The sequence below is a fragment of the Ambystoma mexicanum genome, chromosome 12 (genome assembly GCF_040938575.1).
Source record: "Ambystoma mexicanum isolate Mex_15411 chromosome 12, UKY_AmexF1_1, whole genome shotgun sequence".
NCBI classification, from domain to species: domain Eukaryota; kingdom Metazoa; phylum Chordata; class Amphibia; order Caudata; family Ambystomatidae; genus Ambystoma; species Ambystoma mexicanum.
The window spans coordinates 361,759,839-361,785,704 of NC_090936.1; the positions used below are offsets into that span (position 1 = coordinate 361,759,839).

At 45.0% G+C, this 25,866-nt stretch overlaps 1 protein-coding gene across 2 annotated transcripts in view; it reads left to right on the top strand.

The window, feature by feature from the left end:
• Nucleotides 1-25,866, top strand: part of LMNTD1 (lamin tail domain containing 1) — a 2,112,860-nt gene that overhangs the window by 1,738,491 nt on the left and 348,503 nt on the right. For both annotated transcript variants that reach the window (XM_069628478.1, XM_069628479.1), the window contains exon 13: nucleotides 16,276-16,395. In XM_069628478.1, the coding sequence (XP_069484579.1) occupies nucleotides 16,276-16,395 (120 nt within the window). The remainder of the gene's footprint in view (nucleotides 1-16,275; nucleotides 16,396-25,866) is intronic.

Sequence of the window (25,866 nt, forward strand, 5' to 3'; positions counted from 1 at the left end):
TTGCCAACTTACTGAGTCCTCACATCATGTTGGAGTAAGTGAATCCTGCACCCCCTGTCCTCACATGGTGCAGCTATCTTGCCTTACAAGTTCTAGAGGTTGAGCGCTGACCTATAAGCCTGTCAGTGAATTCCTCTCCTCCTGAACAGTGGTTTTCTCGACCACATCTCATGCACATTTGTCCCCAGGCTGGGCACTGTCCCAGGTGCGCGAATTTGAAACCACACCAATAGCATTGTTTGTCCCCTTGGTATCTCTGATTTGGGCAGGGTTGGTTGACTCTTCCGAGACCACATTGGTTCCTCACACTTCCGGGTGGTGCCGTCTTCATGGCGGCTAGTGATTCTACCTCCGCGTGGCTTGCTGGCCGGGTGTTGCACCCAAATCTCCCCGGGCAGCAACGCATACTGTCTGCTCCCGGGGACCCTCCTTTTCATTGAAATATCCAAAATTGTTTAAAGAGTTACTCATTTCCTGTAGATTTTCATCTTGAGTGTTGCTCAAGCAATCTCTCTCCTGAATCTGAGAAGCATAAGACATTTCTAGGACCTCTAGCTTACTTTATTTTTTAATAATCACACCATAATCAGTCCATTTACGGAAATACTTTGATGACTAATGCAGCTACCAAAGTACATTTCAAAAGCTTTCTAAAAGCTCTTCCATCTTACTCGAGATTTCGATTGCGTGGATTGTGTGGATTGTGTGTGCATGATCACTATGCTCGCCATGTTACAGCTACGAATATGTCCTGGTTTTCTCCATTGTTCTCCTGCTCCTGATTTCCATTTGTTTCTCTGTTTGATGTACTTGTCATTAAACGGACTTAGCTTCGCCAACTTACTGAGTCCTCATTATTGAGTCGTGTTGGAGTAAGTGAATCCTGCACCCCCTGTCCTCACATGGTGCAGCTATCTTGTCTTACAAGTTCTAGAGGATGAGCGCTGACCTGTGGGCCCGTCAGTGAATTTCTCTCCTCCTGAACACTTGGTAGCATGAGGATGGTTTCGGCCATTAATTATTGATTATATAATACTAAGACACCTTAGACCGACGGCACAAAGTAACTCCGGGCTTTGCCAATATCACGAGTCCTTTCGCCATTCCGGCTCAGTACACTGAGAAGCTCCCCGTGGACAATGATAGAGTAAGTCCATAAAAAATCTGCAGTGGGTCTGAAGGAACCCGCCTTTCTAAGCATAACCCTTCTCATTCCCACGGGCAGCCAATAGGATGAAAAAACCTTAAAAGGTGGAAGAGGAATGGGCGGTGATCCCGAAGTTCCAGAGAGGAAAAGATGCGATCGGTGAGTGAAACAACAAACTCGTTACTTTGGCAAATGTCATGTAGGCATTAGAGCCAGTAAGGGAAAGGTAACAGTGGGTGGCAGAGAAAAAATTAAATAGTCAGAAGTAGAGAAGACTGTATATATATATATAGGGGGTAATGACTCCAGCATACGAGATAAAGAGTGGATACCGGGAGACACCCGAGAGAAAAACAATGGGGTACCGGGGGGACACCTGAGATAAAAACGTAAGGATTACCAGGGGGGCACCTGTGATAAAAACGTAGGATTACCAGGGGGGCACCTGAGATAAAAACGTAAGGATTCTCCTTATTCCTACACTTTGATACAGTGGTCAGAAGAAACGTGAACTCAGAGCCCACAATGGGGGGATAATTAGGCTATTGTAACGTTTAAAGACGTCATCAAGGGAGTTTGTTTAAATCCCATGATAGGGTATTGATTAGAAGGCAGGTATACGTATGACCAGCTGGTGTTCGTCTAGTCTGTCAAGTGTCTGTAATACGTGTCTTCTTGTATGTCAAATGTAAAATAATTGTATTAATGATTGTTTGAAATGCATTTTGGTTTTACGCGATTCTGTAACTAAGAGGGAATCGCCATTGAATTGATGGGTTTTGAGTACATTGTTGATATACATTTTGGCGGGAAAAGATTGGATTGGAGCTTGCATATGTGGTGCTCGCTCATACTATTGGAAGGTTAAAGAACTGTATAAATACTGTTAGTGACGAAATTAAAAATGGAGGAAGTTACCCCGCTTGCGCATTTATGCATGCAACTACCCAAGCATGCACCTAAGCTGAAGAAGTATAGCACAGAGTGGGTTAAGGGTACCGCCCACAAAATGTTCATGCCTTGGCCACAGAATGGGTGCCTTTCTAAGGCTGTTTTACAGCATATGAGGACCTTCCTACACGCCACATATACCGGCAAGAAGGTAGAGAAACGTCTTGCTGTTCTAGAATTGTGGAAGATGTTTGAAGAAACAAAGGTGGAAGAACCACCCACAGACTGGATACTAAATGTATGTATGGATGGGGGTGAGACGCCTACCGCGCCACCAGCCCCGCCTGAGCCAGTCATTGAAGGGAGTAAAACAGAGGGGCTTTACCCACTAAGAGAATTTAAGGCAGCCACGGGGTATAGCAACCCCGCATATGAGTCGCCTACGTACAGTAGTGATGATAATAAGGGAAAGGAACAGGAAAACAATATCGCCTCCGTGGTCTCAAGGGACTAAGAGAGATGCGACGATGAAGGAAAAGATTGGGCACGGAGTTGGGCACCTCCAGATAAGGAGAAAGAGGCAAATAAACATAAAGGAAATGAAGGTAGAGTTGATGAGATAGCATTCGCGAAAGACGAATGGATGGGCGGTCAGATATTACTTGGATGGAAAGGGAAATGATGATTTGGGGCCAAGGGAGAGGTCTGATGCGACGCAAAGGAGAAAAAGATGGAAGTAAGGGATGAAAGGGCAAGAAAGAAAGATAGGCTGAGGCGAGAACAACTATATCGCGAAGAGCAAGGAGTACCGCTCAGTCGCACACAATACGCAGCCTATGAAAAATACAGGCAGAACATGTTAAAGTTAGAGGAAGAAAGGAGAGTGCATGAAAGGAAAGTAAAAAAGCGGGAAAATGAGGAGATTAGAAGGGCAAAGGAACGTAGAAATGAACGAATGAGGGAAGTAGATAAGGCTATAGAAGAAGCAAGAAAGCGCAAGGAAATAAACGAGGAAGTAGAACGTAAGTGCAGACAGAGGGCACGGGATCTTGAATATCTGGAGCGGGAAGTTAAAAAACCCAATCCTATAGTAGAATGGGAAGACATAGAAGAATTCTGTCCTGCAAGCAATGCGGTACCAGGTACAAGCGGGACAAATATTGAAGATCACTTCGACACCAGAAGCATCAGGGAAACGATTGATAAAATCTATGACGAGATGGGGCTGGAGCTAATTTCCCAAAGGGGAAGGGAGGATGAGCGCTTAGAGAGTACTCAGCTATATGACACTGAGGATATCACCCAAAGTAGTGGGAGCAGGGGAATGTCCCTAGACAGGCTGGAGATCAGGCAGAACGAAGAAGATGCAAGGAGTTGTGTAAACTGGGAGTATTCAGGATCTGACTCCAGTGGGGAAACGGAGGATGTGGCACTCGAGGACGGGAGACGGTCCGAAAAATGGCTCCCAGGGGACCGAGGGGTACGATGGTCAGACACTGTTGGGTCCACAAGTAAGACATCGAAGTCTGCCGCGTAGTCTGGCTGACAAGAAGGAACACCTCACGGTCAGAGGGGGGCGTCAGCACCTACCTATGCAGACAGATTAAGGGCATTGCCAGGAAGACGGCAAGGCGGGAATGCCACCCCAGCGGTAGACAGAGGAACTATAAGGAAGGAAAAGGAGGACTGCGCATTCCAATTCCCGTTGCTAGAAAAGGGGGGAGCAAGACCACAATATATTTCATGGCCACACATGGACCGAGAGAACCTTAAAAATAAGCTTCCAATACTGACATCGGGAGCTGGAAAGTGGATACATGAGTTAGAGAAAATGAGGGGGGGGGGTTACCTTAGCTATAGGGGACATTAAGGGCCTCCTAATTGCCACACTTGGTGAAAGAGCAGATGATGTATGGAAACAGGCAGGCTATCCGAGGGTAACCCTAACTAACACCTCCCATGACGGAGCGCCATTTAATAACTGTAGAGCAGCAGTGTGGAAAGCGCTGTAGGGGCGCTATATCCAGAAACCTCTGATATGGGGGCTATAATGACTCGGAAAATGAAAGAGTCAGAGGATCCATTGATTTATATTCAAAATTTTCAAGACGCATGGGTGCTCGAAACGCATGAGTCTTGGACGAAATCTATCCCAGTATTCTACCATATATTATGCCAAGGGTTGCCTGAGCCAGTGCAAAAACAGCTTAAGAAATTAGTAGGAATAGAGGCTAAACCATGGGCTTAAATACAGTTGACAATTGCACATTGCTGTAGAGTACTGCAAGAAATGAATCGGAAAAAGGAAGCAACCCGTAAGGGTGAGGAGGCAAAGCTGGTGCAAAAGAAACTCTCAAAGTATGCTCTCAAGGGAGCCATGCTCACCAGCCCAGCTGAACCAAGCACACAGCAAGCAACTAACCCATCGCAGAACAATCAGGGTAACACAGGATTTTACCCGAGGGGTAGAAGTTTTGGAGGAAGAGGATGGCAGAGTAATCGGGGAGTGTTTCGAGGTAACCAGGGAGGCTTTCAGAATAATCAGAATGGCTTTCAGAACACGCAGATGGGCTGTCCAGCTATGCCAGATGGACAGATGGCCCGACCACCGCCAGTGTGTTGGCTGTGTGGCATAACAGGACATGTGGCGCGTGTGTGCAGAAGCCAAGGCATGTGCAAAATAGCCAAGGGATGGGGGCAGGCATGGTGAATCAGCCTGCCGTCCCGCAGCAGGCCACTGCACAAAATCACACAGTGCAGCAGCAGGTGCCAGGCCTGCAGCAAGTGGTTCAACCCCCGCACATGGGGAACGTACTGCAGGGACAATCCCAGCAGGCACCACCGCAAATGTCACAGGGCACTAGCTCCGGAGGGGGAGTCAACCCTGGGACTGAGGGAAATCAACAAGTATGCAGTGGGCCAAATTTATATATGAAATAGGACAGCTCACGGGGGACTCTGATGTGTTCTATGCTATCAGTGACACCAGACCCTAATAGGGAACCTAGGGTGAATGTCGTCATAGGGGGTAAACAGTATTCCCTCTTAGTTGACACGGGTGCAACGCGCTCGTGCATACGAGAAGGCAAGTTTTCCTTGTTCGCCGAGGCCATAGATACTCAGAGTTTCACGGGAGCTCACAGTAGAGTTCCCTTTACAGATGTACTCCCAGTCTCTGTGGAAGAGCGCAAAATGAATGTACACTTATTATACTCATGTCAGACCCAGTAAACATCCTGGGTCGGGACTTAATGACTAAGTTGAATATGACAATTTCGTTTACCGAGAACGGTATAGTGTGCTCCACTCCAGGAATGCATTATTTAAACATGTGCGAAATGATCAGAGCATACTCCGGACATATAGCCATGAGAGCTATACCGTTAGAGCCAGAAGTCTTCGCATATGGGGTGCGTGTGCTCATGGCAGGATTGCCAGGCCTCGCAGATAGAACTATGAGGACACCTGATGAGTTTTTATTCAGACCAAGAATACCTATGCACGAAGAGGAGGGACAAGTATTTCCCTTAATAATACAATCTGCCGCAGTGCGAGGGAAAGTGGTATTGGTAGAAGGATATGATGATGAAGGCAGACAATGATGTGCTATTATCGCCATCGAAGAAGGGTATCGAGTGACTGACGTCACCGACGACGATCTGTTCGAAGAACACCCTGACCTGGAAGAGACGAGGGTGGAAGTAAGTCTCACATTTTGGGTCAAAATGATCAAACGGGAGGTGCCACAGAGAATGATGTTGGCGCTGATACGTCCAGAATACTTTGCTGACGACATAGCCCGAGTGCCTGCCGTGGTATGGACTACAGGGCCCTATGACATAGGCCTCCTCAAGGGGGCAGGTGAAGTAAAAATTAAACTGAAACCAGGAGCAATTTTACCACGAACGCTACAATATCTCATGTCCAGAGAGGCAGATGAGGGGATCGCAAAGACAATTTCCGCCATGATGGAGCAGGGCATCCTAGTGATGTCAGAATCACCTTGCAACACGGTTATTTACCCTGTCAAGAAATCAAAGGGGAGGGTCTAGGCGTTTAATCCAAGATTTACGAGCATTAAACGATATAGTTGAAGCCGAATTCCCTCTAGTCCCTAATCCATCCACAATTCTGTGCAACATACCAAATGAGGCAGAATATTTCACGGTGATTGACCTGAAAAATGCGTTTTTCTCAATCCCGTTGCACCATGACTCTCAAGATCTGACGTCATTTACTTTCAGACAAATGCGCCTGAAAAGCACGAGGTTGCCACAGGGGTACTGTGAGTCTCCATCCATTTTCAACAGAGTCCTGCAGATGGACCTAAACAATATTGCAGTAGACAGTGTTGTTTTGCAGTATGTGGATGACATTCTGATCTGCAGCATCACTGAGGAACAATGCAGGCGCGACTCTGTCCAGCTACTGACAATCCTGGCTGACAAAGGATACAAAGTTGAGAAGGAAAAGTTACAATACTGTCAGCGAGAGGTGCTGCACATAGGCCAGCTAATCTCACACGAAGGGAAAAAGGTAACCCGAGAAAGGGCTGAAGCTATCATGAACACGGCTAAACCACTCAGATTAAAACAAATGCAAAGCTTCTTAGGCCTGTGCAATTATGTTAGAGCATGGGTTTTCGACTACAGCTTGTATACCAAGCCCCTGCTTCAGGCTTTGAAGAAAGCCCAGACAACAAAAGGAGAAATTGAATGGACTGAGGCAATGGAGAAGGGGTTTGCAGAACTTAAGGGGGCAATTTGTAAAGCCCCGGTTCTCAGGAATCCTAATTATGCAGAGTAATTCTACCTGTTCTCACACTCTCTTGGTAATTTTATGACGGCAGGGCTTGCGCAGCGAACCTCGCTGGGGTACAAGCCCCTAGCATATTACAGCGGTAGTCTGGATCCGGTCATGAAGGGCCACTTCCCATGCAAACAAAATCTAGCTGCTGCCGCGTTCGCCATTGAGAAGGCGTCATCTATTGTGATGGGGTGCTCCATGACATTGTACGTCGAGCACTTGTTATTCGCCATACTAGAGAAGCCAAAGGACACGCTGACATCACAGAGAGCATCTGCCTATGAGGTGATTATCTCCAACCCATCGATCAAAATAGTGTGATATAAGACTGTAAACCCTGCAACGTTCATAGCTGAGCCAGTCACAGAGGGTGAACCTATACACGACTGCGCGAACTATGAGGAATTCTATGATGAGATCCCCAGGGTAAAGGAAAATGCTCTGGCAGGTGGGGAGATCATCTTTATTGACGGGTCTTCGAGAATCGACCAAGAAGACGGACAAAGGTATACAGGCGTAGCCATGGTAAAACACCTAGCGAATGGAGAGTTTCGAGTACTCGTCAGTGCGCGAATACCCTCCCACTATTCTGCGCAAGCTGCAGAACTGTTGGCACTGATACTCGCCATTGAGAATCATGCAGACCAGGAAGTAACCTTGTACAGCGACTCAGCCTATGTGACGTCCACAGTACATGCAGGTCTAGCGCACTGGAAAAGGAGGGGCTACCTCTGAGCCGACGGCACGCCAGTGCAACACTCAGCCTTACTGGACAGGTTGATAAAAGCACTACAGCTCCCAGTGGGCATAGCGGTCGTGAAATGCGCCGCCCACACGCAAGGGGGCAGATTTCGTGTCACGTGGAAACCATGAAGCAGACACGGAATCCAAGCGCATGGCATCCAAAACCGAAACAATCATGGACTTGGGAGGTGGCACATACCCATGAGAGGATGATGGTAGCGCGAGCCACACCTGAGGCCTATAGTAACATGGGGCAGACTCAGCTAATGGAACTCCAAGGAGAGTCACCTCAGGAAAAGAAAAATTTGTGGAAGTGTCGAGGGTGTTCTTTACACCCCTCTGATGGGTTGTCGAGGCAAGACAGTACTGGTAAACCAGTGATGCCTGTCGCCCTGCTAAAGGTAGCATTAGAACAACTACACTACCCCATCCATATGTCAAAAGAAAATCTTGCTGCAATGCTCGCAGAAGACTGGTTCACACCGAATTAGCAGAGCGTGTTGCATTTTTCATGGTGAAATGCATTATCTGCCAAAAGTTCACCGCTGGGCACACATTAAAATTAGTGAGAGGAGTTATCCCCCAGCCGAATGGACCATTCCAGCAGTTGCATATCGACTACGTCAACATGATTCAAGTGTGCAACGGGTACAGGTATTTAATTGTGGTGGTGTGTCCATTCTCTAGATGGATAGAAGCAGGTCCCTGTACACACCTGTGCTGACACATTCCTAGTGAGGGAAGTGTTCCCTAGATGGGGGGTGTGTCTACCACTGGCATTGTATGCACTTCGGAACCAACCCGGCTCTGACCATCATTTTACGCTGCACGAGATAGTTACCGGCAGAAGGATGAGGACCCCTCTTACCGCTCGAGATAGAGCTAGATGTGATGCCCAGCCAACAAGAGAGGTTCTGGGAACAGAGATGCAGGAGTACCTTAACTGTATGACATCCAGCGCCTCTGTCATTTCAGGCCAGCTGCAGCGATGGAAAAAAGGGGACAGTGCAGCACAAAACACATCAGGAAGTACTGAAGCTGACCTGGCACAGGTCTACATGCACCCCTCGTCTTCCCTGGTGAATGGCCCTTTCATCGTAGAGGACTGCACCCCCTCCACCGTGGAGAAGGGCATGGATCTTCATAAATGACATTAAACCATATATAGAGGAGAGCCCTCCTGCTGCATCCAACTGCGAAGAAACCACAGACAACGGGGAAGAACCTCAGCACGTGCAGACAAGATCCATGGCGAGGAAGAAGGATGCATGAGCAGGAAACCCACGACAAAGAACCCTAATGCAAGTTGTGGCCTAAAACTGGGCAGGTTCCCCAAGCAAAGGGAGATAAGGACATAATGAACACTCTGTACATCCCAGTTGCAGGGTAAAGAGAAGCACATCCAAAGCCACAACAACATTGATAAAACAAACTTTTGAAAGCACGTCATGCCCAAGTAGCACAAAGAATCAAGACTCTGATAGACTGTAAACAAAATATTCTCTGAGAGTGTAACACAGTATCCTGATGCGACCAGTATTGAGACTTTGTTCACAGAATTTATGGTACATTCCAGCAGAAGTCTCAAGTGGGATGTACTCACCTATTTCCAACTCGTGGTGTTATCCTATCTGTCATTCATAGGGAGAGAAGCCGGTGTCACAGACTTTATTCAAGATCCAGCCAACAAAAAAGTGATCAGGCGACTGCTGACTGTCATCACGGAAGCCTTCGCCGAACTACCCGAACACAGCGAGGAGGCCACAAATGCTTCCACCACCAATAGACATTGATGAACTCACGTTTAATTTTTTCTTCCAAATAATCGAGAAATTCCCAGAGCTCGTCGGGAGAACAACTGATAAACGCACTTACATCAGAAATCCAAGAAACCTAGCTCAACTGAGTCAGCTGTGGACTAAATTAAATCATTTGGTGGTAATCCACGCAACGGGAAGGTGCAAAGACTGTGCGAATCAAAAGAAAAACTTGTGAGCAGGACACAGCCAAACAGGGCAAATGTCCCCATCACCCGAGGACACCCGGCTGGCACAGAACATCCTGTTTAGATTAGTCACAGACTATCCAGAAAGGGTGGGGAGGCCTGCAGATGTTGACGTCATCACCTTCCTTAGAGATCCAGCCAATGCCCCACACATGGGCACACTTCTCCACGGTATAATGCTCCAAGTGGAGCTGTCCAACTTCCAGCGAGAATTCCTAAGGAGATTCCAGTGAGACTTTCCGCCGGGGACAGATCAAGGAGACAAAGACACAGTTCTTCATTCTATCGCCGAGGACAGATCGAGAAGAGCAGAAACAAGGTTTACGACATCTTGTTTCTAGTTTATTTTTTATTTGTTCTTCTGTTTTTCTTATTATCCTTTTCGTCATCTTTCTGCCGTAGAGCAGATCGAGGAGAGAGACACTGTTCTTCAACTTGTCGCCGAGAGACCGAGCGAAAGGAGCAGACCCAAGAACTTCACCACCTTATTTTCCTTTTTTTCATTTTTCTCATTTTTTCCTATTTTTTCATATGTTCACTTTTATTTTCATTTTTGTTTTTATTTTTACGACATTTTATTTTTGTGCGATTTACAGCAAGTCCATCTGTTCAGCCCTTCGCATTGAACAGATTCCAGCATGTCCTCAGGGCCAAGGCAAATTAGAGGAGTGCACTGGGATTTTTTCTATCATAGAGATGCAGAATGAGTGTGATGTGTTAAAGACATTAGTCTAACCTTTTTCCATAGTCTAGCACAGGAACTATACTGAGTACCCAGAGACTACCGTCGTCACTCACATGAGGGGGGACATATGGAAGGCACTCTTCACTTAATAGTAATGAACTCTCGAACTACGAGACCAGAGCAAGAGAAGGAATAAATAACTATGAACTCATTCGAAATGGGGGCCCAGAAGAGTAACTTGGTTTTACCCCCAACAGAAGGGCGCCCCCACTTCCCTGGAAGAAAATGCTGCAAATTGTCGTTCCGAACGATTATGTGTATATGTATAGTTATTATTATTGTTTTTCTGTCATTAACAATCAGAACTCCTTTCTTTATTGGTGCACGAAGTGTCCCAATCACAGTGCACCCACCAGATAATGAACGTCTGAGGCTTACGAAAGCACCCAGACCCTATATAGTCATTCCAGTCCCAAGAAAACCTGATAAACGTAACGAACTAAAATTAAATGTAATTAGCAGTAATTTAGACACATTTGAGGTCACAAATGAAGAGAAAGGCTGGAGACAGGGTCAGCATGGAATGAATGATAACGCTGCACTGACCACTGCACGGACCCACAGACAGGTTGCACACAGACAAGGGCAAGTGTCAAAGGATACAGGACCTCCAACGAAGGTGGCAGAGAAGGGGAGACAGCCTGCCGCAAAATCAGTTCCAGAAAATAGTGGAAGTGACCAAGAGAAGTCAAGTGAGAAACCCAAGAGAGAGGGCATAGCAAAATCCCTCGAAAGAACAGAAGTAGCCACAAAGGAACTCACAAAGAATACACAAACGCTGACAGATTATTTATTCCGACTCATAATCAGCGCCAAGAAACTGCACGAGGAGCTGGAACATAAAACTGCAGAGACTATAACGACAAGCACGCCAGCTCGAGCACTGCAAACAAGCACCAGATCTATGACTCAGCCAAACGTTGAAGCGATGGTGACCCAATGGCGGCCAGAGAACCACAATGAAAAACTACAAGAGGAGAGGAAGAGAAACACAAAACCTTCTCTTACCACAGCGATGCAGTCGAGGCAGCCTGCTCCACTGAGACACCCAATGAGGCAAAGCAGCACAGACGCATTTAGAGACATAGTCATAGCAAACTACAGAAGAACGCTGAGAATCAAGAGAAGCCCGCACGAAGATAACAATGAACTTAATGATTATGTGGACAGCACAGCCCATCTCGGAAACAACATGTGGTACCAGCACATGAAGGAAGTAGGACGAAGACAGTGGGAAGGAGAATGCTTCGTCTGTGCTCTCCTACCATACATCATGGGAAAATCCAAGATCTTCGTGGCTGTAGAAATTGATGTCCCTACAGCACACTGTATGTCACACGTAGCAATATGCAACACCAGAGGACAGTTTATGGGAAGAGACACTTCACTGATATGGGCCACCGAAAAGGACTACCCAGACAAAGATGGCTATGTCCAGGACATTAGAACAAGAAACAGGGCGCACACCAGGAATCGCGTGATCCGATACGAGAATCCTGACGTCAAAGGATCAGGGACACGATGGGTGACAAACGCCGAGACTGAACATTCACGGAAAAACTGCAAAAGAGGCACAAATCTGGAAGAACAGAGGCCAAATGCAGATCTGGGAAACAGTGGTTTCCCCAAATGGATGGGAAGAAGTAGTAGTGATCTGCTGAGCTTGGATGGTCCTTGGAGCCTGCAAAGAAGCAATAGAAAACTCTCAAAAACTGTGCAAACCCCTATGGCCAAAGCTAGTAAAGTTACTAACATGGGTCAAAGATAGAGGGGGACCCCTGCGGCGAGTGCCACTGGAGAGCTTGAAACTATGCTTCAGAAACAATGGCACAAGGAAGATGGGAGAGAATCAAAACTGCGGATGAATCTTTGAAGCTCCAGGAATGACACAAGGAACCACAGTTATTATGGACCATTACTGGGCGTGTGGATCCAAGGCATACATAAGGCTGCCGAAAAACTGGGGAGGCATATGCACACTAGTCAACATCCACGTTCCCGCGCTAGTGATCCCTAAGAATGACCTGAAGTTGGACAGTTTCCCGAAAGCAGATGCTCATCTAAGAAGAAGATCTGTGGAACTGGTATCCAGGATGAAGAGGGAAAATTACTTTTCCCCCAAATCAGAAGAGGCATTCCATGCAATTCTGTACGAACACAGGCTGTTCAGCCTCACCTCAACAGTATTCACAACACTACTCCTGCCTCACATCCAAGTTGGAGTGACTGCTAAATGGTTGCAGATAACCAGATGGGAGTTATTGCAGACCATCAATACCACTATAAAAGGATTCAACGCGATCAAAGAGGAGCTGAGAGCAATCAGATTGATGACCCTCCAAAACAGATATGTGCTTGACATGGTCACTGCAATGGATGGAGGTGTTTGTGCAAAAAACAAAGAATCATGTTGCACATTTGTACCATCACCTGATGAAGAAAACGGAACCCTAACAGAGGCCATAAGCATGTTGACAAACCTGAAAAACCAGATGATCAATGAAAGTGATGAAGTGGACGATGACAGCTGGTTTGGAGACCTATTCTCGTGGGTCCCACAATGGATGGCAGATATATTCAAGTTTCTGGGAGCTCTACTAGAAATGGTATTGCTAGAATTCTGTGTTATCAAGATAATCATTACACAGTGCCAGAAAACTGCAAAGAAAGCCATTGGAATGAAAATCATGGTTAATGTCGAGCCAGGGTGGAAGCCCAGAGACCTGACTGATGAAGAAATAAGAGCCTTGTGAAGGCCAGCAAATTTGCGCCAGAAGGTACAAGGTTCACATGAAGAAGGTATGAAGGAAAATGGATCTTCTGTAGCCCAAGTGGACAATGCCAGATAATGACATGGAACAAAGACGAACATGTGAAAACAGCAGGGAGTTTGAAAGAAGTGATAAAAATATGGAATCCAAAGGCTCACACTTTCAAACCATCATGTACAAACCCTGAAGACGATGAACATGACACCGAAGAATCAAAAGAAATAAATGCAAAAGAGGTTGCAGAAGTGGTCGATGAACCGACCAGAGTGGGGAGTGTAGAGGAGGTCCCAAACATGGCCTGCACCCCTTCCCCTCATTTTGAGGTACCAGGAGCGTACTCGCCAAGGTATGTGACGCATGAGGAGCAAATGAACCAACAAACAGCTGCACTGGGACTCTGCCCAGTATACATCAGAAGATCCATACCTGTTGAAGCACCCATAACCAGACAACCCTGGGCAGCACGGTACCCTATCAGACAGCCGTACCAGCCGCTGATACGAAACGAAGAGTACCTACAGACGGTCCATGAAGAGACCCAAAGAGCCCTAATGGAAGGCCAGTGGAAATGACCCAAGGGCCTGAACAGACTCATGAATGAACAAAAGCATCGAAGATAGCACGCCAGTGCAAGTAACTACAAAAATAAATGTAATGGACACACAGAAGAGACAATGTTAAAACGTGAGGAAACGTTGCTACGAGACAAGATGGAAGCAACCGACCTGTTAAACGTGTGTAAATAGGCTTGGAACGCAAGAGGCAAAAGAAACTATACTGCTTGCAATGCTTAGTAGAGGATGGAGCGGCAAGCGCCAACCATATATCTACCTCAATAAGGCACATTATACAAGTGTGACTCCATTTTGTAAAAGCAGAAATGTACCCAGGCTGCCAGAGGCCTGACAGGCCAGGTTTCGTAACCCAGCCAAAAGCAAGAGAAGGAGCAGAATCGAAACTCAACAAAGAGTGGCTCATGCCTAGGAAATCGAGGTCAACCAGAGAAAGGGAGGAGAGCGTCAGTTAACAAGACTCAAACTTCAGAGCATACCAGCATGCCTCATGAAGGTCAAGATAAGGGGGGCCCATGCAGGTGGCGAGGCTGAAACAAAATTAAATGTACTAAAAGCTGGAAACTGAAGTAGATTCATGGTGAACTAACACGTGACCAGCCAGGCGCGAAGAAGTACCACTGCCTGATGTCATCCAGGACCCGAGGATGCCATAACTTTTCCCAATAAGAGTCTACAGTTTTGAGGCCATCCTTACCCAACTAATTGACACATCGCCCTAAAACACTGATTGATGGAAAGGAGGCAGGGTGAATCCTGGGGCACTAGGCATCTTGGTGTCCATTCTGCATGCTGCTAATTAAAGTGGAGATTTATGCTTAGGGGTGTAAGTTACCCAATCACAATGGACCATGTAAACTAGGGTCCTATAGATACTGTAACCAATAGGACGTCGTAGTTGTAGTGACATCCATCACGCGTGATGTAGAGGGATGTGCGTAGACTCCCACCCGATAAGAGTTAACCAATCCACATGCTCTGTTACCATATACAGATATAACACCTATACTTAAGTTACCTTTCCTAACCAATTATATTGCATGATGATTTTTTATAGAATTAGACGTCAGTGATGATGAGTTTTGCCTATAACAATGACTGTTCGACTGAAGTTCGAGGAAGTCGGAGCGAGACAGGTGATCGCAATGCTGCTGATTTCCATTTCTTTCTCTGTTTGATGTACTTGTCATTAAACAGACTTGCCTTTGCCAACTTACCGAGTCCTCACATTGTGTTGGAGTAAGTGAATCCTGCACCCCCTGTCCTCACATGGTGCAGCTATCTGGCCTTACAAGTTCTAGAGGGTGAGCGCTGACCTATAGGCCCGTCAGTGAATTCCTCTCCTCCTGAACAGTGGTTTTCTCGACCACATCTCATGCACATTTGTCCCCAGGCTGGGCAATGTCCCAGGTGTGCGAATTTGAAACCACACCAATAGCATTGTTTGTCCCCTTGGTATCTCTGATTTGGGCAGGGTTGGTTGACTCTTCCGGGACCACTTTGGTTTCTCAGACTTCCGGCTGGTGCCGTCTTCATGGCGGCTAGTGATTCTACCCCACGCGGCTTGTTGGCCGGGTGTTGCACCCAAATCTCCCCGGGCAGCAACGCGTACTGTCTGCTCCCCGGGACCCTCCTTTTCATTGAAATATCCAAAATTGTTTAAAGAGTTACTCATTTCACGTAGCTCTTCACCTTGAGTGTTGCTCAAGCAATCTCTCTCCTGAATCTGAGAAGCATAAGACATTTCTAGGACCTCTAGGTTACTTTATGTTTTAATAATCACACCATAATCACTCCATTTAGGGGAGTACTTTGATGACTAATGCAGCTGCCAAAGTACATTTCAAAAGCTTTCTAAAAGCTCTTCCATCTTACTTGAGATTTCGATTGCGTGGATTGTGTGGATTGTGTGTGCATGATCACTATGCTCGCCATGTTACAGCTACAAATATGTCCTGGTTTTCTCCATTGTTCTCCTGCTCGACCCTTCATATTTGGATCTATGATGATTTCTACTTTTTCTTTTTTTGTTAAATATTTTTGCCGTATATCATCTCACCAAATTTGTTTTGAGGATTTTACTGCCTTTCTTTTACAGCAAAAAGTGTGCGAGACACCTGCGGTGCTCCCTTAAGTCCTCAACCCCTTTACCTATATGTACCTTACCCAAACTTAGCATTTACATGTTTGCAGTAAATAGGGTGGTTAAAGAAAATTGGCAAAATGTCATTGGGGGAAAAACATTGGTAATATCTTAGATTCTTCCACATTGTTTTTCAGGTTTTTTAATAGCGCTTATACAAGAATCCTCCTGCTTGTACGCTCTGTGACAATAAATAGTATTGCTACCCAAATTAATGGTGATTTTTTTTTTTACCGCGGAAGGATGAGTCACTCTGCTGAGTTTGTAATATGCATTCTGCATGCAGACAACATCTTTTAGGAAAGCACCTAACTTACAGAGCTATCCTGCCCGTGTTAAGGGGCATGCAACCATCAATAAATGAAGCATACATACAGTGAATCCATTATTGGTTTGTTGTGATCCAGTACAGGATAACATAATCACACGTGTTCCTGGATATTTTCCACAGGTGTGGGCTGCAGAAGCGAATGCCACTCATAATCCTCCATCGGATTTGGTCTGGAAGGAACTGAGCAAGTTTGGGACAGGTCCAGAATACACAACCATTCTGTGTAAACCAAGTGGTCAAGTTAGTGTTCTGATTCTTGTTTACTATTCATGAGTCACAGAACTGTACTTACTTTGCTAGGGATACCAATGTAAAGACCCAAGGGAAAAGTTACAAGAAATAATTATATTTCCCACAACTGTTGGATAGTGGACATAACATGATGTGAACTTGCTACTTATTGGGTCTTGACTTTTGAGGTGCTGGTCTGAAACTGTTTTAGCAATGTCACAACAATTTGTACATTGGTGAGGTATTTTTCTTGTGGTTACCAACTTTGTCAAATTATTCTTATGTATACAGATTTTTTGCATGTGTGCAATGCTACAGAGTAGTTCAGCTTGCGTTTTTCTTCCTGTAGAGCATTCACTCAAATAGGTTTTTGCCTGACCCTTACCTGTCAGCGTCAGACAATGCCTGACTGGGTGAATGCTCCTGTCACTGCATTCACAACACTTGATACATCTGGTCCCTCCCCTCTCTCCCAGCTCCATACTTCTGTTCTAGTGGTAGGAGCTCAGCAGGGGTCTGTGAACCAAGGCCATGCTCCTTGCAGCTATCCCTTAGGCCTCATCCTCCATGCTTATTGCAACGCAGCCTGCACAGTAGTGGTGCCACAGGGTCAGAAGAGCCAACATGTACCTCTCCACCATGTCCCAACATGCCCCCCCCCCCACGGTGGTATGCATGAGTTAACAAGCAGTGCATGGCATGCAGGTGCTACTCGCTGTAGCCTTAAGGTTGCTAGGCAACCATGCACCGATTCCGAGCCCAGGTGCATGGTTCCAGCTGTTGGGGTTTGTGAGGTTGAATCCTGCACCCCAACCCCGGACTGGAAAGTAGATTGAAGCTGCAGAAGATAATCCTACAAGTGTTCAGGTAAGTTGAAGATGAATTGTTTGTTTAAATGTATGTGTACATATTTTGAAGGCTATTTTGATTTGTTATTTATGATGCGCCTATATACAAGTGTTTCAAGGCGCAAAGGGGGATGGGGTACAAAGGGAAGACACGACAAACGATCTTCCTAGTGTCATTTAGATTGTGCAAGGGCTGTGAGGTAAGTGCAAGGAAGGCTGAGACTACATGGAGCAACTCAGCCAGGTGGTGCAAGGTAAACTAGGCAGAGGGTGCAGGAGGACTGGTCGGAAGGGTGGGGGGGGGGCCAGTGCCCTGTAAGACTCAAAGGACACCAAGCAGCCAATCTGACGATGGATGAAGGAGCAAGGGTAGGTTAGCAGGGCAGAGGGAGCGAGAAAGAGGATGAGAAAAGGAAGGTCTTGAAGAGATTCTGGAACTTAAGGAGATCGGCTCCAAGGCAGAGAGAGGCAGGGAGGGCATTCCAGAGGGAGGCACCTGCAGAGGAGAAAGATTTACCCCCCATTCGCTGCTTGGAGAAGCGACTGACCCACATAGAATTAGAGGTAGAAGAGCAGAGGGCTCTACAAGGAAAGTATTTAGGAAGAGATAGTTGAAGCTAGTGAGGGCCACAGCCCCAGAAAGACTTGTGGACATTGCAGAGGGTCTTGAACTTTATCCTTGCAGCCACAGGTAGCCAATGGAGGGATTTCAGGACCGGAGAGATGCGGTTCCTGAGCTTGAGGCCAAGGATAAGACTTGCAGGTTATGCAGTGTGTGTATGTGTGTGTGACTGTGAGCAAGAGTTTGAATGAGTGTGTGGACATGTGGGAGTGACTGTATGCACGCTTGCATGTATGGGTATTGCTAAAATGGATTTCCAAAATCGGCCCATGTGGGAGGATTTTGGGAGGCCATCCTATTCTGGTAAACAGGTCAGGCACTGAGAGGTTAGCCAAACCCAATCAAGGTGAGGCAGCAGAGCAGCAAAGCTTAGTCTCAGGAAGGGCGTGTGAGAGAGGTGTCTAGGACTACAATGAGTCCCCACAGAGCAACAACAGTAATTCAAGTTAGACAGTAAGTATACAAAAATACAATTATTTATTAGGCATTTAACATATTTTACATAGCTTAATCAACCTAAAGTCCTGTAAAACAAAGGTAATTTTCTGGAGCAAAGTGTTTGCATTTGAGCTCATTTGCATGCACATACTGCCTTACTGATGTGGCTCTGAGCTGGAGGCATACTTCCAGCAATGGTTGGCATGTGTGACTTGGCTCAAATGGAATATTACACTTTCACATTTCAGGTGAAAGGCTTTTTTCAAACCTTTTTAAACCAACCATAATGGAGCTGGTGTTTGTTAGCAATGCCCCAATGCTCCAACAACAAGATTGTCAGACTATACTACCTTGATGACCCTAAATAAAAAAGGTGAAACCAGGTATGTAGCGTTCTGCAGTCTTGGGAAATGTCTGTCTTGGGTTTAGTAACTTCACTGTAAAGCAACGGGAATATTCTGGAGCAAATCACTTGCCTTTGAGCTTGTTTGCATACCCACAATGCCTTGCTGATGTAGCTCTTAACTGGAGGTGTACTTCCAGCGATGGTTGGCATGTATGGAATATTACACTTTCATATTTTGGGTGGAAGGTTTTTTACAAGCCTTTTTAAACCCACCATAATTGAACTGATGTTGAGGAAATTAGGTAAAGATGATATAGTGATTTGCATGGCCAGTGGTTATGATTAATCAGAGAGTTCCAAAGTTAGATAACAGTTTGGGTAAGTACTCCACTCAATCCAACACACTAGATTAGGTCCAGGTTCCACCACCAAAGGTCAGGTCAGTGTGAGTTAGTGCCAGGACGGTACACCCATGTGACCCTTTGGAGGACAGGGGGGGGAATATAAACAGGTATGTTAAATACCCCCCATGACTCTGATTCGTTCAGAGATCACTGTATGTGTTCCGCAATCCATCGTGGGCACATGTCATTTTTGGTGGCGGGATTATTGATTTAGTCGGTCACGGTGCACATGAATCAGATCCAGACCCAAATGAGAAAAGATGAAGATGGTCAGTGCACCATTTCATCCAGGGACACTTCCGAAGGCTCCCAAGGCATGGATGCTAGAACAGGGGTCGAGAATGGTTGTTCCCACCGGTTGATGGGTCAAAGCACTGACAGTGATCTTCTTGAGATCAGTCAGAGGAACAGGGCTTCACTGGGATAACACATAATTGGATGCTTATCAGCTTCAGGGGTCCGCTTTGGGTCATCAGCAGGCTGCTCTTCTTCATAGAAGTCTTGGTTCCAATGATGATCTGCTAAACAGTCACAGGATTCCTCCTTTTATCACTTTATCCATGGCTCAGGCTGGGAGCGAGTACAAGCTCACCAATGGTAATGATTGGCACCATTGAAACAGCCAGTGGCTAGCCAATCATGGACAGCCATTTGTCACCACTTCTGCTTAGCAATAGACTTTAAGGCACCAGAAATGTGAATTGGGGCGAAACAGTACCAGCCCCTTTCTATGGTAGACACTCACACACAGCACCCCTTATTCCATGATAGCCACAGCTTTCTCCTGGAAAGGGATCTCCATATAAGGCATTTCCTGACTTGAGGAATCAAGAGGAAGGCTAAAGAAGAATATGGCCAAAGAAAAAACAAAAAACCGTGTGGCCATCTTAGGGTTCTAGCCACCTTTAGTAGCCATTTGTGGTAAATGCAAAAAGAACACAAGTAAAATAACATGAACATTGCAAAAATATCACAGGTGCCACCAACTTGTTTTGTCAAAGTAACCAAAAAGCCATTATATAAAAAGTTATAAGGATGCAAAGTATCCTAAATGCACTTCAGTTTAAGGTGAGGTGTGCAGTTGTCTCAGGCACTCGTCTGTTTCCCCATAAGAATTAGCAAACCAGGCAAGGGAGGTAAAGCACAATAATTTACTTAACTCCAGAAAGTCAGGACAGAGTTCAAAACAAGCAAAAAGAAAGGGTGTCCCATAGAAATCTATGAACGGAAAGTTGCAAAAAGGAAAGCTATCCTAACATGTACTTTTCTGTGAGATAATGTGTGAGAGTGTGACTGACTACATGAGCAAGTATGATGGGTTCATGTGTTTGGTTGAGGAGGTCTGCTTGTAGAGGTAATTTCTTGTTTTTGCGCTATTTTGGTTGGTGGTATTTTGTGGTATAGTGGTGAGCACAACTTTAGAGTACTGTCTGATAATTGTTCTTATACCGGGATCACTAACAACAAGTAAATACTGGACTTAGTACACTCCCAATGTTGACTCTATGTTTCTGCAGTATTTTATTTACAATACCATTTTTATGCCGTTTTGGCTTGCATCTCAAAACACATTTACCATGTAAATGACGCATGAACTTTCACACATATACATAGTCCTTCTAAAACCCAGTGTACAATCACCAGTTTTGTTGTTGTCTTATCACACGTGGTAAAGTGAAGTTACCACGTGTGGTAGTAAAACCCCTCTATTGGTTATTCCCAGTGCCCGTGTCACCATCATCGATTAAACATGCAATAAAGATCCTGAGATCATGCAACTTTTGAATAGTTATTCTTTATCAGAAGTTAGAAATATGCAAGATACAGACTTAATATACAATGCAAAATGTTCACTTCTACCTTGCATCAGAGAACCAGGAATCGACAATAAGCATTTCTAAGTGCAATTCACGTGTGGCTATTTTTCTCTGCAATGAAAGGTACTTTGCTTGATTTCAAAGTGTTCCTTTTTCTTTTTTTTATAAATTAGCCTTCTGGACAGTGTATTTTGGTAACTAGCCAGCGCTCAGTTCAAATTGACCTTGAGCTTCTAACAAGTCTTGGCAGAGACCAAACTTCTATTACATTTGAATTTTGTTGCATGAATATAAACAAAATAAACATTGTCATGCATGTTTAAGACTTCACCGTACAGTGCAACACCTAAAAACGATTTTCCCACTCTACACTATCTGATCACCAATCATTCACACATTAGCTTGCTTCTCATATTAACTGAACTCACCAAGGATAACTTCTTGAAATATGTTCTGAACGGCCAGAGCCCACGTCCTGCTCCCTCTTTGCCTGAAACGAGCCCCACAGAGTCTTATGTCAGCCTTTCTGCCTGTCCACTTCGCGACCATTGTCCACTTCACCCCGGGATCAGCAAAACTCTTCCGAGACGGCTGCCAGCCAGGAACCCGAAGGCAGAGATAGTACGAGAGTTCAAAAGCCTGAGATAGTGAGATAGTGAGAGAGAGAGAGCGCGATAGGCCAGGCTTTCCATTTGCAAGCCTTTTTAAGCCTTTTTCTGATACCTCCCCAGAATGTAAATCTGACCCACATAACCTGTAGAAATGCCTGCCCCTTTCTGTGGCCTCCTGTGTCATTCGAAACCACCTCCCTTTTTGTCAATCAGTCAATCCAAGAATGTTCTGACCATGTTCATCCTGATCGCTTAGAAACAGATGCAATAGCTACATCTCGGTGCTGTTTTCCTGCTCTGAATTTTTTAAAAAAACAATATAATGTCGTTGGCAGAACGGATCCCACATTGCAAACTTCGGATTTGTCACGTTCCCATTCAGACACAGCGCAGTTTTAAGCCTGCACGTTTAGATTATTACGTTTTCAAACTACAATGCATTTCCATCAATCTGCACCAGGTTTATAACTGGCATGAACTGATCCGCAGTGATTGTTAGTATGGGAATCTGTTACATGGTAAATGGATACGGGAAATTAGTATGTTAGTTTAATGTTTGTTTTTATTTTAGTGCAACTCACACCACAACCACGTTATAGTGGTGCAAAGTGATAACACCCTGTTCCTTTATTTTTTATAGCATGTGTTCTGTGCACCCCCAATATTGGCATCTATTAGATTCAGCCTGAGTCACACACATGAGTCCTCAGACCTAGGCCCTAGTTAAATTCAGACCTTTGCTAAAATGTGGCTGTTGAAATGTGGAGTTAGCCTTGTTGAAATTCAGAGTACATTTCCCTAGAGGCTGAACCGGGACAGTCGACACAGCCCTTTAAAACGATGTAGCAATACTTTGAGATGCATGGGGATGCGGAAGATACTCAAACATCAATAATCAAAATGACTCAGGAAGTTGGCAAAGTTGACTGTTTTAATATCAATTATCTAAAACAGGGAGTACAACGGACATCAACGAACGTCTCATAGCATGGTCTCTCAATGCATTTCATAAAAACATTCATTGATGATGTTAACCTACGTATTTGCTGACGTCATCCTACGTGGTAAGATACAAAAACCTAGCGGCAAATGTGATAGGCTTAAGGGGAACATTTAAGTATATGTTCCATACCAGTCTAGAAAGTGATAGGCTCTTCAATGTCAGGTGGGACTACTAAGCCCACCCTTCAAACAAGTCACTATGAACGTCATTAAATACACAACGTCCCATTGGTTAGACCAAACTATAGGGCTCTTAATTACGTGGCCCCCTATAATTGATTGGCACTCTTACATCTATCGGTACTTTTCCACCCACGTTAGCAGCACGCAGGCTGGACTTCCAAGTGCGGGTGAGCTGGTCATAACCATAGCTTCTCACCAATTAGCATATCATCTATCCTCACCTCAGTTGTCTGCACTTCAATTAAGGCATTGAACTTGGCCTTGGAAATGTTCCTTGCTCTGGAGAATTCAGTCGAGTAGAGGCACGCTCTACACCTCTGCGTAGGTGTGGTTCATCATGTTTGTCCAGTTCCATCCATCCACGTGACTGAAGACCACAAATTTGAGCTCTGGTGCATTTAAAATACTATTTTTTAATAATCCTCTGACGTCCTTGTTTTTATCTATCCCTTCTGAGCAGGAGTCTCATTCTTTCACACAATTGTAACTAATGTCTGCTCATCCCAGTCCGATAAAACCTTGGCTTCTTGGGGCTGATCCAGCCTCGCCTTTCTGAGATTCACTTCTGTAATTCAATTGTTTTTTTAACTGTGACACAATGTAAAGGCCTTCCTTCTCTGGTCCAGCTCTGCTATAACACGTAGTGGAAACATCAAATCTTTACTTACTCCTATATATGTATACGTTAGTGCTTGCCGCACTCTATTCGCTACATAGCTAGCCTCAAGAAAACTTAGTCTGCTTGCATTTCTTTGCATCTGTACACATGTAAAATAACTTGATATCTTCATCGTTTCTGTAGATTAGGTTTCTTCATCTCAAGCCTGAGATGTCTCTTATCTTTAATACTTTCTTGATTCCTTATAGAGTATCTTCACTTTCTTGTCTCTGCATCTCTTCTAGGTGCATCGGTTTTACTTCGCATGATGTCACCAATCTGCTCTTTTGCTCTCTTTTCAATCTTCTTCTGGGATTTCATTCAAATGACCATCATACTGTCTTGTATGCAGGTATGGCTTTCTTAATGGGAACCTTGCTTCCAGGATTCTCCTTGGTGTTAGTATTTTCACTGGTACTGCATGTGTTTCACACTCATATAGGCAATATGGCCGAGAGATGCTTGAAGTTGGGAGTACTTTGCTCCTTCTCTACACTCCCCCCTCTGGGCAATTCATCAACCACTCTCCCATCATCCTTCATATCTAGACATCCTTGTCTGAAGAAATGCTTTTTTGGGACCCATATCTTTATGACTCCTTTCAGGCATCCAGCTGATTTCACATGCTCATCCTTGTTCCAAGTCATGAGCATGCACAGGCCACTTGGACTGCAATAGATCCATTTTCCCACATACATTTTATGGTTCTTTGGATACAGAAATTTCTTTCCCTCAGGTGCATGGATGCTGGCCTTCACGAAATCTCTGATTTCTTCATCTGTTAGGTCTTTGGTTTTCCATCCGGATTCAACATCAATCATGATCTTAATCCCTGTGGCTTTCTTTGCATTCTTCTTGCATTGTGAGATTATTTTCCTAATCACACAGAATCCAAACAATACCATCACTATCAGGGCTCCAGGGAATTTGAACATATCTGCCATCCATTGTGGAACCCAAGAAAAGAGCGATCCAAACCAGCTATCATCAGCAATGTCTTCCACTTCGTCCACCGTTTGCACATGCAGCTTCGTCACCCTCTATGGCCTCTATCAATATGCAATTCTTGTCATCATGAGAAGGTATAAATGTGCAACATGATTCTCCAATTTTTGCACAAACCGCTCCATCCATAGCTGTGATTATGTCTTGGACGTATCTGTTCTGAAGAGTCATTAGTCATATGGCTCTCAGCTGTTCCCTGATAGCATTAAATCCCTATATGGTATTGTTGATTGTCTACAACAACTCCCATCTGGCGATCTGCAGCCATTTAGTATTTGCTGCAGTCTGGGTCCTTGGCATGAAGATCAACGTGAATATCATTGAAGTTTGGCTGAACAGTCTGTGTTCATATGGAATCGAATCAAAGGTTTCTATTGACTTGGTTATGAAATAGTTCTCTCTCTTCATTCTACTTATCAGCTCCACAGATCTTTTCATCCTCAGGTGAGCATCTGCTTTAGGAAAGTTGTCAATGTTCAAGTCACCTTTAGGAATCACCAACGTTGGAACATGTACGTTTAATATAGAACATCGTCCTCCCTGTTCTTGGGAAGCTTCATGTAAGCGCTGGATCCACACACCCAGTAGTGATCTATGATCACTGCTGTTCCAATGCTCATTCCTGGTACATCAAAGATTCAACCACAGTTCTAGTTTTCTATGACTTTTCTTGTGCCATTGTTTCGGAAGCACAGCTTTGCACTTTCCAAAGGCACTATCTGGAAAGGTCCTCCTTTATCTTCGACCCATGTCGGCAGTTTGGCAAGTCAAATAAAGGCTTGAATCCATTCTGCACTATGTGAATGGTGGGCTGATAGAAACCAATGACTACCCAGGCTCTGCAGATGACCACTCTTCCTTCCCATCCATCTGGTAAAAGCACTGATCCCCAAATCTGCATCTGTCCTCTGTTCTTCCATCTAGGAATTTCTTCTGCAGCATTTCCTGGACTCTCCAATCTTCTGCTTACTTCCCTTCTGATTCCAGCTCTTTTTACTCCAGGTTTTTCATATCTGATCACATGATTCCTGGTTTGAGCTCTTAGTCTCGTGTTTGTGTATTGGACATAATCATCTTCTTCTGGATCTGCCCATTCAGTTGCCCATTTGAGATAGGCTGTTTGGCCCATGAACTGACCCCTTGTACGGCAGAGTGCTATGTGTAATAAAGAATGTGCTGTCTCGATGTCTATTTCAATAGCTATGAAGATCTTAGATTTCTGCATGCTATAAGGCAGGAGTGCACATACAAAGCATTCCTCCTTTGAGGTCCTCCTTCCCACTTATTTCATATGCTGATACGATATGTTATTCCCCAAGTGTCCTGTAGTATGCATGTAATCAATCAGCTCATGATCATCCTCCCTAGCACTTTTCTTAGATCTCGTTCTTTTCTTACAAGCTTCTCTAACCATTTTATACAATATGTCAGCATAGTTTCTCCTTACTGGACCAACCATAGAAACATTTGTCAGCGGACTGGGTATTGTTACATGTACTACCTGTGTAGGAGAAAGATCTAAATGTCTTTTCCTATTCTGAAACCT